General features: G+C 39.1%; 1 protein-coding gene and 1 long non-coding RNA gene across 2 annotated transcripts in view; one reads left to right on the plus strand and one right to left on the minus strand.

The window, feature by feature from the left end:
- Positions 1-607: 607 nt before the first annotated feature.
- On the plus strand, positions 608-6,950 carry LOC307226627. The gene is made up of 2 exons (XR_013843527.1): positions 608-1,118; positions 1,902-6,950. It is a non-coding gene; the product is annotated as an uncharacterized lncRNA (long non-coding RNA).
- Positions 6,744-12,747, minus strand: part of ACTR3 (actin related protein 3) — a 32,751-nt gene continuing 26,747 nt past the window's right edge. The window contains exons 8-12 of the mRNA XM_079994469.1: positions 12,025-12,198; positions 10,719-10,811; positions 8,822-8,947; positions 8,140-8,223; positions 6,744-7,677 (exon numbers count right to left, since the gene is read on the minus strand). Of these exons, the coding sequence (XP_079850595.1) occupies positions 7,582-7,677; positions 8,140-8,223; positions 8,822-8,947; positions 10,719-10,811; positions 12,025-12,198 (573 nt within the window). The 3' untranslated portion in view covers positions 6,744-7,581. The remainder of the gene's footprint in view (positions 7,678-8,139; positions 8,224-8,821; positions 8,948-10,718; positions 10,812-12,024; positions 12,199-12,747) is intronic.

Genomic DNA, 12,747 nt, shown 5'->3' on the forward strand with positions numbered 1-12,747 from the left:
GAAGCTGTACGCCAGCTCACTCGGCCAGTAAAGTGAGATGAGCGCCGCAACCCCAGAGTCGGCCACGACTGGACCTAATGATCGGGGTCCCTTTACCTTTTACCTTTATGGGGAAGTTCAGCAGTGCAAACAACCAAGACAAGCTTTGTGTTAGTTTTTAGTTGCCATTCCTCCTCTCCTAGTTACTGGTGCTGTAGCTATGGTGCGGAGACCTATCCCTCAATTCATACCTATACTGTTTTGTCACTTGTGCATGATGGTAATCCACATAGGGCTATGATGCTTGTAAACCTCTTACACATTTCTTGGCAGGCTCTTCAACACTTGTGTGGAGAGGCTTATGTCCATTTCATTTAAGTAAACAAAAGTCTACCTCAGAGGAGGCACCAAGGCAATGTGCAATGAAACATCTTACACAAGACAGTAATTAAAGACTTAATAAAATAAAGGCCAAAGGACATTGAAAATGTAAAAGAATAGGAAATGATGTTAACACACACTAAATGCAATCCTGGGCATGTTTGCCCTGGAAGTAAATTTCTTACCATATTTGGGTAATATAGTACCCAATTAGTTGGAATTACTCATAATGATGGCAATGAGGACTGTCTGTGAAGCATGATAATGTTTAAGTGATTTTTGGACTGTTAGCATTTTAACTATAGCCAGGAATTTTCAGATTGTAAATTAATAATATTGCAGAAGCAGTAGCTTAGGAAAACTGATACAAACCTGCACCCAATAGGTTGTCTAAGTGGCCATATCCTCACCCCACATGTATAGGTTTGAGACAATCTTGGCTGTGAGTCCTGGAAGACCTGCTCCCAGCTTTGCAGGCTTTTTTCCACCTGACTTGTGAGGGCAGACCTCTGACCGACTCCAGCCATAAAACCTGAGGCTGCTGAACAGACTCCTGGACTGGGGGTTTTGTTGTGGGGAGGTTTGTTATTTAATTATTTATATCTTTATTTTTAGATCCTATTATGGTTCAAAATGTATGTGGAAATTTTTCAATTTTGTTGTGCACTTTCAGATGTGCTTTGTTTGACAACTTTTGTAATTATGTAAATCATTTCATGTTGTAAGCTCCCTTGAGCATGGTTTTAACTATTGGGAAGGTGGCATACAAATACGTAAGATGATGAAGATGATGATGAATATTGTACTGTCTATGTTAAACAGTAGTGGGAACATGCAATCCAGGGACCACTATGTGACCCTTTGAATGCTGCAGGCCCATTCTTGCTCTCCAGACCAGCCCTTTGATAACTGCTACCACTTCTTCATTACATGCCACTGTGTAAGGAGGGGGTAAAGAAAAGAAAATGGGTCTGCCATGTGGTGAGCCCAGGAATGGGGCTGGAAAGAGAGGAGGACGACATGTAGTGGTGGAGACCAGAAACGGATGGAGAGTTGGAAGTAGGGAGAGCTGTCTGTAGTGGTCAGTTCCAATTTGTGTCACTGGAAAGGGGGAGATGGAGAGGAGCCAAAAATGGATAGAGGGGAGGGGATAATGGATAGAGTAGGGCTAGAGTATGTGCTCATGGAGTGCCACGTAATACTGCAGTGATGAAAAATCCACCTAGTTTTGCCTCTGCTTATTGCAAGCAAGCAATTCCTGAGAAATGGCCCTCAACAAAAATGTTTTAAACCAAGATAGGAAAGGAGTGCTCTTTTAATGAACAAGGTAATCCACGATAAGCCACTTTACACATCCAAGGGTACGAATAACAAATATCTGAAACCTGTCCTGCAGAAGACGCACCAGTGACATAGCCAGATCATTATTTCCTAAGTGTTTTAGCAGACAAAACAAGGCTACACACAAACACCAGGTCTTATTGGCTTGTCTTCCCATACCTTACATTGTACTTTTTATAGAGTCATACAGGTAAGTATAGGCTTAGATATTCCTTCCAAAAATTAGAAGAGAGCTTTGCACAAGACATTGAACAAGTTAGCTTGATAGCTTTAGAGAAATGCAACTGATAAAGAGAAAATGGAGTTGAAAGTCAAGAGAGGGTTCTCGCATTGAGCCAGCCTGTAGACCGTACATGCAGTGCAGAGGCAAGTGTCTTAGCATTCTACTCCAACCATGCATTGCAAGGACAGAGTACCTGTTGGGCCTCTAGATGTTGCTGGATGACAACTCCCATCTCCTTTGACCATTGGCCATGATGGCAGCGGCTGATGGGAGTTGGTGTCCAACATCTGGAGATTCCCCACTCCAGATGTACAGAATGAGGTGGGAGACAGGGCATGTACACCTACAACTATGAAATCTATGTTGAGAAAAACCAAACCCTTAAGCTACCACACAGTACCTCTGGTAGGGGGCTACATGATGTATAACAGAATGTGAATGCCAATAGTTTGTAAAATATTTCAGGCTTATTATTGAAGCATCATTTCAGTATCCTTCTTTGAATGCCAAGCCCTTTTAGACACGGAAGATTTATCAATTTTCTTTTTTTGATACCAGCTAAAATGTCAGCCAAAAGTGGCATCACACAATCAGATGGTCTCACTATTGACATAAGGAGTGGTATTTAATAGACTTGAAGATATGGATGTTCAGGAGAAACATGATGAACCAATCTCGCCTACAAGCACAGACAACTTCACTGAGATTGCCAAGAGTTTTGCATTTACCGGGCCTCAAGCTAGGAGGAGGTTAAAAATTGCAGACAAGATTTTCTAGTTTCAGCTGGGATGTAAAGTCACAGCAGGTATTACAAAATATGTACAGATAAGATAGCAGTGTGCAATGTTCTAGTATGAACATAACCTTTTTCTTTATAGACAATGGAAAAGTCAGTATTCCTAAAGTAGAGAGAAGAAAATAGAGATTGTTAAAATACCACTAGGTAATTAAAACTTTCAGCAAAAGCAGTAGGGACTTGAAACAATGTTTTTCTAACACCTGTGATTATCTAGTATCCTTGGAAACACTGACAGTGGCTAAGGACATTCAAAGAAGTCTATTGAGCCACATCAAGTTTCTAATGTACTGTTAATTACTGTATCATAGGTGCTTTTTACAGTGTTAGATTTGGTCACATGTGAGTTTTTGTTCACTTCTCAAACAGCCATTAAATGAACAACAAAAATGAATGTTAAGATTACCTGTAGCAGAGAGCAGCAAGATTTTATTACACAGCAGCATATTTGTACCATTGTGATATGGCAGATCTTTATGTCCACTAATTTAATTAACAGAGTTAAGGAAACAATAGTTTTGGATTAGGTATTTTCAGCATAGACTTGCATGTTTGGTACTTAAAAAGACCATTTTCCACAGAAACTTGGTTCAGGTGTAATCACTGTTCTTCACATACCTTGCTAATAACTATATATAAGCAAAAACCAATGGAATTTTGATTTGCCTCAGGAAACAGAAGCCGATTGATAAAGTATCAGCTACCCTCTGCAACACACAACCAGTTAAGCTTTAAGTGACAGGTTTGGTCAGCAGGATCTAAATCTTGTCTGCATTTATTTGGAATACACAAGTGCAACTAAACAGAGACAGATCTTCATAAGGGCTATTCCTTTCAGCATAATAAAACCCTCTAATAACAATATATACCTTTGATTGTATGGGCAGCCTGTGCTGATCTTATCTGCCACATTCTATAACCCCACCTATTGTCATCGTCATATGATGCCTTATGACAATTGTATGATGTGTTATTCACTTTCTTAAGCAGGGAAGACTGAAGTTTCACTAACAGTTTTGCTGAAGTTGCCACTGACAGCCACACACTGTTAGGACTTGTCCATAAGAATGCAGATATGTCCCAGATAACCGCAAGACCTGAATGTTTGAGATTATGTCATATATAAATATTCAGGAAGCATATAGAATGTGCGCTTTCTCTCACACACATTTTCAAGCTACTTCTTTGTATCTCAAACTGACAAGTACAAAAGCTTAAGCAATGGTGTGTATACAGAGACAACTCACACAACGCAGCCTAGGGCATTCTCTGTGGTAGCCCCTAAGTCGTGCACCTGTGTTGCATCAAACACCTTCATTCTACAGCTTCCAATGAAGATGCATCTCTTCACCCTGACTTTTGACACTTTAGGTGTATATTTTTAGGACCCACTTTATTCTTGTGATTGTAATTTGTTTTTACTATTGTGTTTGAATGTTGTAATCCCTACCCGGGACCTTAGCATGAAGGGCAGGTAATTAAATAATAATATATTATTTAATAAAAATTAGATGCATTTTTATACATACACAACAATCTCTTTCAAATCCTGTGTAAACCTACACGATTCCTTCCCTTCCTATTATAGGAAAATGATGAGTTTCCCATACAAGGATTTAGTTAAATCACTGTATCACTTAAGCTTGGGGTTCTCTTGCACCACAACAGGCACGTGGACCATCACATTTGTTCTCCTATACCAATTCCTAGCAATTACCTAGCACCTGAAACTCTGCTTCCATATCCACTACAGTTGTGAGATAGTCAGAGCCCAAATGATCAAATGTACTAAAACAATTGAGCTTCATAATTTAGGTACACACATTTTTGATAACTGAATACTGCACAATATTGATATTTGATTAAGGCACTGGGAAATCAGTTTTTTGTTTTGTTTTCAATGGAAATATTCAAGCTTCCCCTGGGCTTCTAACTAGGTAATATAGTCATTGACAGTTTAGCTCCTGGTTAGGAAACTACTACTCTCAGCCTAATTTAATGCAGTGTTGAGAAAGGGGGTGACTCAGAGCATGAGCAAGAGAAGGGTTGGTACATACACAGAGATGGGGTGGGGCAAAAATAAATACTACAAGGCAACTGTGCAATGCTGCAAACTCCACATGCTTTTCAATTTGTCTTCACCCAGCCAGAGACAGCAGTCCTTGACTGATGTTTTTCTTGTGGGTCAATACCCTTTCATAACAAAAAGTCTGTAGTTAATAATTCCACCTGTTGTTGTTTTTTTTAAAAAAATTGCAGGATTAACAGAAAACTAGCATAATGTTGGGTGATAGTCAACATTAGTCATACACAAAGTAACTTAAGCCCACTGATTTCAATGAGTCTGAATATGACTTAGATATCACCCTTAAGGAACAACTTATTAGCAAAGATTCAGTACAGTACAGCCATGCCATGGCAGAACTTTCCTTTCTAGTTGTACCTTATTACGTTTTCAGATCATTGCCACATTTTTTTTAAAGTGTTCCTGCCCCAGGGGGCATGCAAATATGACAAATCCACATAAAATGCATTAAGGTTGAGTATTTTTTATGCACAAAATGACAGAAGAGATCAAGATGCTGGTCTACAAGCATGAAGGCCAACAGGTAACTCTTTAGATGCTGAAGTTTAGGAACTCTGCCTAAAAGAATTGTTCACAGTTTCCTCTTAGCTGACAGCTTTCTTGGGGGAAGCAAGAAACAACTGTTACTGAGGAATCAATTTGATATCCTGGTTGTTTAAATAGTTTGCATTATGAATAATCTTATATTGAGCATCTGTATGCAACATTTTATTAGTTGTAAAATTATCTTATTGTTTTGCAAAGCTGATTCCACTGTCATCCTTTACTACTGGTATGTAACACATAGGATATTCACATCATTATTCATTAAACTACATTTCAGTAGAAGAAATCCACACATCTTCGTTTGTAGACTTGAAAATACAATAAAAAGTGTTCAAACCAATGGAATAGGTTTCTAGAACATATGCAGAAATGCTATTCAAGTAGTTCACTGCACCTGTGTTTAGTAGAGATTATATTCGGTAGTTACCTGAGCAGAAGGCACTTCACATTTCTCCCTGGCCTTCTTTCCCTCTGCAGTCGCTGTGGCTCTTGGAAAGCCTATCCAGTGAGTCTGGGGCCCTCTGAACAGTGTGGAGTATGTTGTATGAGGTGGCAGTGGGACAAATGGAAATCACCTTAGAAGGGAGCTCTGCTTGTGCAAAGTATCCTTCACCTGATTTCTGGTGATTCTCTCTCACACCACAGCCCATGTATCCCGTGGAGACTCATGCTGCAGGAAGGGCGTGTGTGATTTTCATATAGCCCACCTTCCTCTGCAGCTCCCAGAACCACCTCCCTTGCTGTTGCAGGAGGTCTCCTATCTATGCAGAACAGCTTTTCAGGGAACACAGGTGTTGCAAATGAAAAGTTATACTAATGAAATTTGCATTCCCCACCTGCCATGAAGTGACATCAGCAGAAATCAGGCTCTGTGATGCCTGGATCCAACACTAACAGAAATTTCAAAATTTTCACTCAGGACCCATGGCCTCAAGTTGATCTAAAGGTGAATGAGCGGGCTAAAACTAAATTGGCAATCCACTGATCAACAGCTCCACAAAGGGCAACGTATTTTGCTCTAAATATTTGTATAGTCAGCCATGCCATACCAGCTCCTTGTTAGTTAACAGTATATACAGAAGCTATATAATTCACCCCCTGGATCCTGCAGTAGCAAATCAACAATACCCCCCAAATGCAGCAGCATTATTTACCAAAACATAATGAGAAAGTAAATGTTAATGAAAGCTAATTTTTATAAATTGCATATGCACTTCTGTATGCTGTTGAATAGAAACTAAAATCGCAGACACATGCACCACTTTCTTTTGTGTCACAATACCTGTTCCATTTTCGTCTCCTTAAAATTATTTAATAACTGCCATGGCAAACTAGAGAGAGAGAGACCTTCAAACGATCAAGCAATGAGACTGAAAGGCCTCAGACAAACATTAAAAAGAATTTTTGTGTCTTTATTGGAATGGTGGAATACACCTATTTTGATAACTTGAATATTTGGTTGTAATTAGAAATGACACTACAGAACTGCAATACTGGTCCAACAGTCTTGTCTTTACTTCCCCCTGCCCCCAAAGCAAGAAATAGAATGAAAATGCACCGAGTAATCAGAAAGCACTAGCAGGCATCGGTTAATCCAAGATTCTAGCTCTTTAGTTCCAAAAGCACTTGCCAAGTTGCATTGTGTGTGGAACCCAAGTTTTAGGATTGGTCATAATTTGAAGTTACTAGAGATTCACATGATTAAGCTTCATGTGGGCATTATTATTATTTTTATTCATCTCAAATTGGTCACTGGTATTTCTCTTGTCAAATATTACATTTCTTTCATTCACTGATATTTTTCTCAACGTATAAAAAAGTATGAAATATAAACAAGCTCTCTCATTGTACACGTGTAGAGTACAATTGAAGAATTATAGAGCTGACTATCTACACACCATCAAATCCCATCAAATCTTGGATATTCCATTAATATACAAAATATCAGGGCACAGAAAGAACAAAAACCCACTTCTTTTGTTTTGTTTACGCACAGGATCAAATATTCAATCGAAAGGAAAAAAAACACTTGGAATCATTTTGGCTTCCCACTACATCTGCATGTTGAGACACTTATTAAAATATTCCTGTTTAATTGTGTTTGGTCTTTTTTTTTCTTATTTTCAAGTCATATTTTGTTATCTTAATACCGGCCATCCAGACAAACATGTATTGAGAAAGACCCTCCATCTCCCAGCCTCCCTAGATCCAACTCATGGCAGGTCAGATTTAAGACATAACTCCAAAAACTGGGTTGTGACGACAGATGCTAGGACCAATTTCTTCATAATCTTTTTTGGTGTGGCATACTTGGTAGAACTCAGGCTGGGGGGAAAAGAAGATAAAAGGGAATATTTTCACTAAAAATATATTTTTGACACTTTTAGGTTAAACTTGTGATATATTAAAACTTGTTATTAAAGCACCTGTCTCAGTTTTGTGCCTGTATTATAGCTTATGTAACATAAGACAACACTGCCTTAAAAAGATGTTTCTGAAAAAAATTAAGAACAGATAAACAATAGACAGTGTGAAAAACTCTTCCCCCATGCATTTACATTTTTCAAGGAAGCTCCTCATAAGTTACAAACATTTTGGGAAGTCTATTTATAAAAGGTTCCAGGCAGTATCCCCCCCCAAAAAAAGAGCACTTTTTAAAGCACCATGACTGGGCTTGTCCTATAAACATATACCATGGATAAAGTGGAAAACAGTGACAGTGAATACAGGTCAAAATATATGTGAGAAAAGTTCTCTTCAGATTTCTTTTTCCTTTTGTCAACTTACCGTGGAAGCCAACATTGATCCTCCAAACCAGACAGCATATCTTTGCATATGGTGCGTGATAACTTGTACATCAATAGGTTTGGGCTACAAGAGAAAATAAAATCAGTACAAAGTACTGTTTTAAATAAAATGTCATTACAGACACTTCTTTTTTTCACTGGCTGTAGCAAAACCCCATTTTTAAGAATATTTAACCATCAGGCAAAACAGTTTTTAATCAAATTCTCTCAAATGCACTAATCTGAATAGGTTCCAAGATATATATGTTTTCTCAGCACAGTGGAAGAGAACATGACTTTGCATGCAGAAGGTCCCATATCCCAGCCCCAATATTTTTATCTAAAATGATTGGGTCAAATGTATAAGAAAAACCTCTACCTGAAACCCTGGGAAATCATTGTCAGCCATTAATGTTCTCTATATTACAAGTGTGAACTTTTCCCTTTCTCCCAAAAATGCCACAAGATACTTCTTGTGGGTTTACATGGTTGAAAACAGGCATAAAAAATGTGCTGAAAAAGTTGGCTTATACTCGAGTATATACGGTAATTAAAGATGAGGAGATTGATACAGTTCAAAATGAGGATGACACAATTTAATGGCTTTCTTATAGGATTCCATTTAGAGATGTGATGTAAACTAGCAGACATACAAGTGAAACATCTTAACTAAAGAAACAAACCTTCAGTCTGCCACCACTCAGTTCCTCGCTGAGTTTCAGTCTGGCATCAACAGTTCTTTTCAAGTCTCGTTGTAAACGGCGACCAAAGTCCCTGAACATTGTGGAGCCTCCAGAGAGGACAATATTCTAAATTGTGCACACAAAAGTTGTATTACTTAACAACACTGGATGTTAGGAATCAATTTCTGAAAATAAGGAGTGAAGGAAGCTGTAATGACTACAAAACATTCACAGCAAGGAACAGGGCTAATGCTTGAGCCATGCATGCTCAATTTAAGAGACTGAGACAAATTATTTCACAAATAGGAATTTTACAGATAGCCTGAGAGTTTTATGGCTTTACAATCAGTGTTAAGCTGAGCACCCCATGAAAGAAAGGCTAGATTACAAATTACTACAGATGTTTAGATACTTAAAGTGCACTTTCTTCAATCTAGAAATTTATTAAATAACTTCTTTAATAAGTTTGTTCTGAGTCAACCCAATTTTAAAACCTATGCAACACAACAAACATTCCTAAATGATCATGCCAAAATTCATTCCACTCTTCTTTCCCTCAAAACCTCCTCCAGAGGGTCTTCCAACCAGAGAGTAGGAGGGGAAGGAGAAGTTCTGTTGCACGAGCAGAAGTTTGCTTATAATAGTGGAACAGCGGCAGGGGATACAACCTAACCCTTTCATATTTTGTTTCTAGTTATAGTTTAACAATATATTTCATTCCATTAATTCCATTATTTACAATATCCACTTGAATATACATTAGTGAAGGACTAATCAGGATAAATGTGCTCATGCTTAGCACACAAAAGGGTCTACGTTCAGTCCTTGGCACCTTCTGGTAAACCCGGAGAAGACTCTCAACCCAAACCAGGGTGGTCCAGCATGCGGCCCTCAAGGTATTTTTTGGTTGTCCTCAGCAACATTTGATGCCCACCCAGCCCTCGCATTGCCTTCTCAAAGATGGGTGAGGCTTTGGGCTTGGGAATGGAGGTATGAGGGCTCTGACATAGTCCCAGAGTCCTCCAGCCTGCTTCCTAAAGCCTAGTTAGTGCTTTCCCAGCTTTCGAGAAGGAGGTGGGAGGTCTCTAGGACCCTGGCAGAACCTCACGTCTCCCTTACCCAGCTTTGGGAAGGCAGCACGAGGACTGGAGAGGGGGCACCAACTTTGAGCCTCGTTCCCCAACCCCTGTGTGACATGGCAGTGTGCAGTCTGGGGGTTCCATGTCGAAGTATTATTGTGGCCCACTTGGTAAGGTAAAAGGTAAAGGTAAGGTAAAGGACCACTGGACGGTTAAGTCCAGTCAAAGGCAACTATGGGGTTGCAGCGCTCATCTCGCTTTCAGGCCAAGGGAGCTGGTGTTTGTCCACAGAGAGCTTTCAAGGTCATCTGGCCAGCATGACTAAACTGCTTCTGGTGCAGCAGAACACTGTGATGGAAACCAGAGCGCATGGAAACGCCGTTTACCTTCTCGCTGCAGCGGTACCTATTTATCAACTTGCACTGGCGTGCTTTCGAACTGCTAGGTTGGCAGGAGCTGGGACCGAGCAACGGGAGCTCACCCCATTGCGGGGATTCGAACCGCTGACCTGATCGGCAAGCACAAGAGGCTCAGTGGTTTTGACCACAGCACCACCCGTGTCCCAAGGCCCACTTGGTATGAAAATCTGGACCTCCTTGCCCCAAACCCTGGAAAGTCACTACCAGTCAGTGTAGACCCTAAGCTAGGTGGGTCACTTGTCAGACTGCACACGGTAGATTCTTACACTTGTAATATAGCCCATTATTGTGCTTTCAACAGAAGAATTGAGATCTCTTTAGCAAGTAGGCAGAGATATACTCTGAAAAAACCTCTCTCTTTCTTACACATACACACAAACATTATTTAGCTTTACTAACCTTATATAGCGGACGTCTAACATCAATGGGACAGTTCTGAATTACCTCGTCTACTACTTCTGAGATAGGCTGTGTGAAGTCTGGATTAGCAAACTAAAAACAGAAGTATGTATCAGCAAAGAACTGATTAGGTTACAAGTAATTTTATTGCTTAATGGAGCATTTAAAAAAACAAATACAAACAGGTTTCATTTTCCATACATAATACTGAAGCATCAGCCTTCTCTTTAATGTATTAGAGGCAAGTGTAGATTATTGCAGATTTCTTAAGAAAGGATTAAGAAAGCTAGATGAGATGAATTTAGTAAGATGGAAAAAACTAAGACACAACAATGTGAGAGACACTATGGAAAAAGAAGCACTAGTTTAATTGAAGGTAAATTCTAATTCAAAAAATATGTTAACTTAGAATCAGTATTTGCTCTGAAGAATAATCTTTGTTCTCGTCTCTCCCTCACCAGCCTCTACAGTCTTCCCCAATGGCTATTTTACACTCTAAGTTTGAGGCAGCTTCTGCCTGCTTATGTACCTCTGTAAAGTACCATTTATTCTCAAAGGTCCTGTGTTATAATAATAAAGATCATTTGAAACTAATAAAAAAAATGAAAGGGTAAAAAACCAAGTACAACCATATACAGATACTGAAGAACAGGAATTCAGGAAAATGTAAGCCTTCCAATCCCTTTACCCTTTCCATTCTCCCTGCTGTTGCATTGTACTGAACACTTTGGAGACCGCCTACACATCTCAGATGCTAAGCACTGAATCAAACAGTTTTATTCAGCATGAAAAAATGGGAATCAGCTGGAAGAAATATTTATTCCTGTTCCCTCAGCTCACCACAGAAGCCAGATTGGTGGTTTCAAATTTGAAGTGGGAAGAGAGAAACTATTATACAAAGCATGTTGTGTAGCTTTTAGTGATAACAGCTAGATCTCCCCTCCCACCTCCAGCCCCAGATTCTTCTTCAGCGGAGTATCATTTAAGAAGCAGGGGGAAATGCCTTAAAGCTTCACGATCCTCAAAAGTTAAAAACAGATTCAGTTGAACATTAAAGCCAACATAATTAACTCGGCACCAAGAAATTGGGTTCTAAGGTTATTTTAAAAAGGGGGGTGGAAGTGCGCTGGCTTTTAATTCCAACTTTGAAAGGCACTACCTGCCCTACATTATGAAATGAAAGCTGCAATCATAAGTCACACTTACAAGGGAACAAGACTCGTTCAAGCACAACAGTATTTACTTCCGAGAAGATAAAACTAAAAGAATACTTCTGTGTGTGTTATGAAGATCTGCACCAGTTTACCTCAGGATGAAAGAAGATCTCTGGCCCCAAGAATCTCTCATAGCCAACATCAATGGTAAATTCTTTCTTTGAGATTGCATTGATTCCAGTATATTGTTTGATCCACTTGGTACCATCTGCGTCATACTTGTTAAATTCTTTTACTAAATCAGGGCAGACATAACTAAAGCGTTCCTGGAAATAAGATGCAGACAGTTACAAAAGAAATTCCCAAAAATCTACTAAGGTTTTATATTTGATCAGTTTAAATGGAACACGAATGAAACTTCCTTTAAAAAACAAAAAACAAATGAAAACACCAGAGAAATGTTGAGTTAGTATTAACTGCATACATTTAAGATAATTAGCACTCAGCGCTAGACACAATTCTATGCACCACTAGGCAAAAATTCTTGAGACCTGACAGCCTAAACTATCTTAGGTGGGGGTTTTTAGTTGGGAGATGCTAACTCTGGAAAATGCATGCTCAAATGTACTATTGCCATGGTTACATACCATACCATCATACACTTTAGAATTTAAAATCCGTCAGTAATAATAGAGCTGCTAAAAAAAAAAAAATCATGAAAAGTCTCAAGAAAAGTAATTATGACTTTTCATTATGCAAAACTAAGTACTTTTTAGTATTAGAATACCCTCCTAGCCCAGAGAATTAACTAGATTACTGGCAATTTGTTACCACCAAGATAGCATCTTGATTTCCAATATATAAGTCACCCGATC

This window comes from Podarcis cretensis, assembly GCF_951804945.1.
Source record: "Podarcis cretensis genome assembly, chromosome: 1".
Taxonomy (NCBI): Eukaryota; Metazoa; Chordata; class Lepidosauria; order Squamata; family Lacertidae; genus Podarcis; species Podarcis cretensis.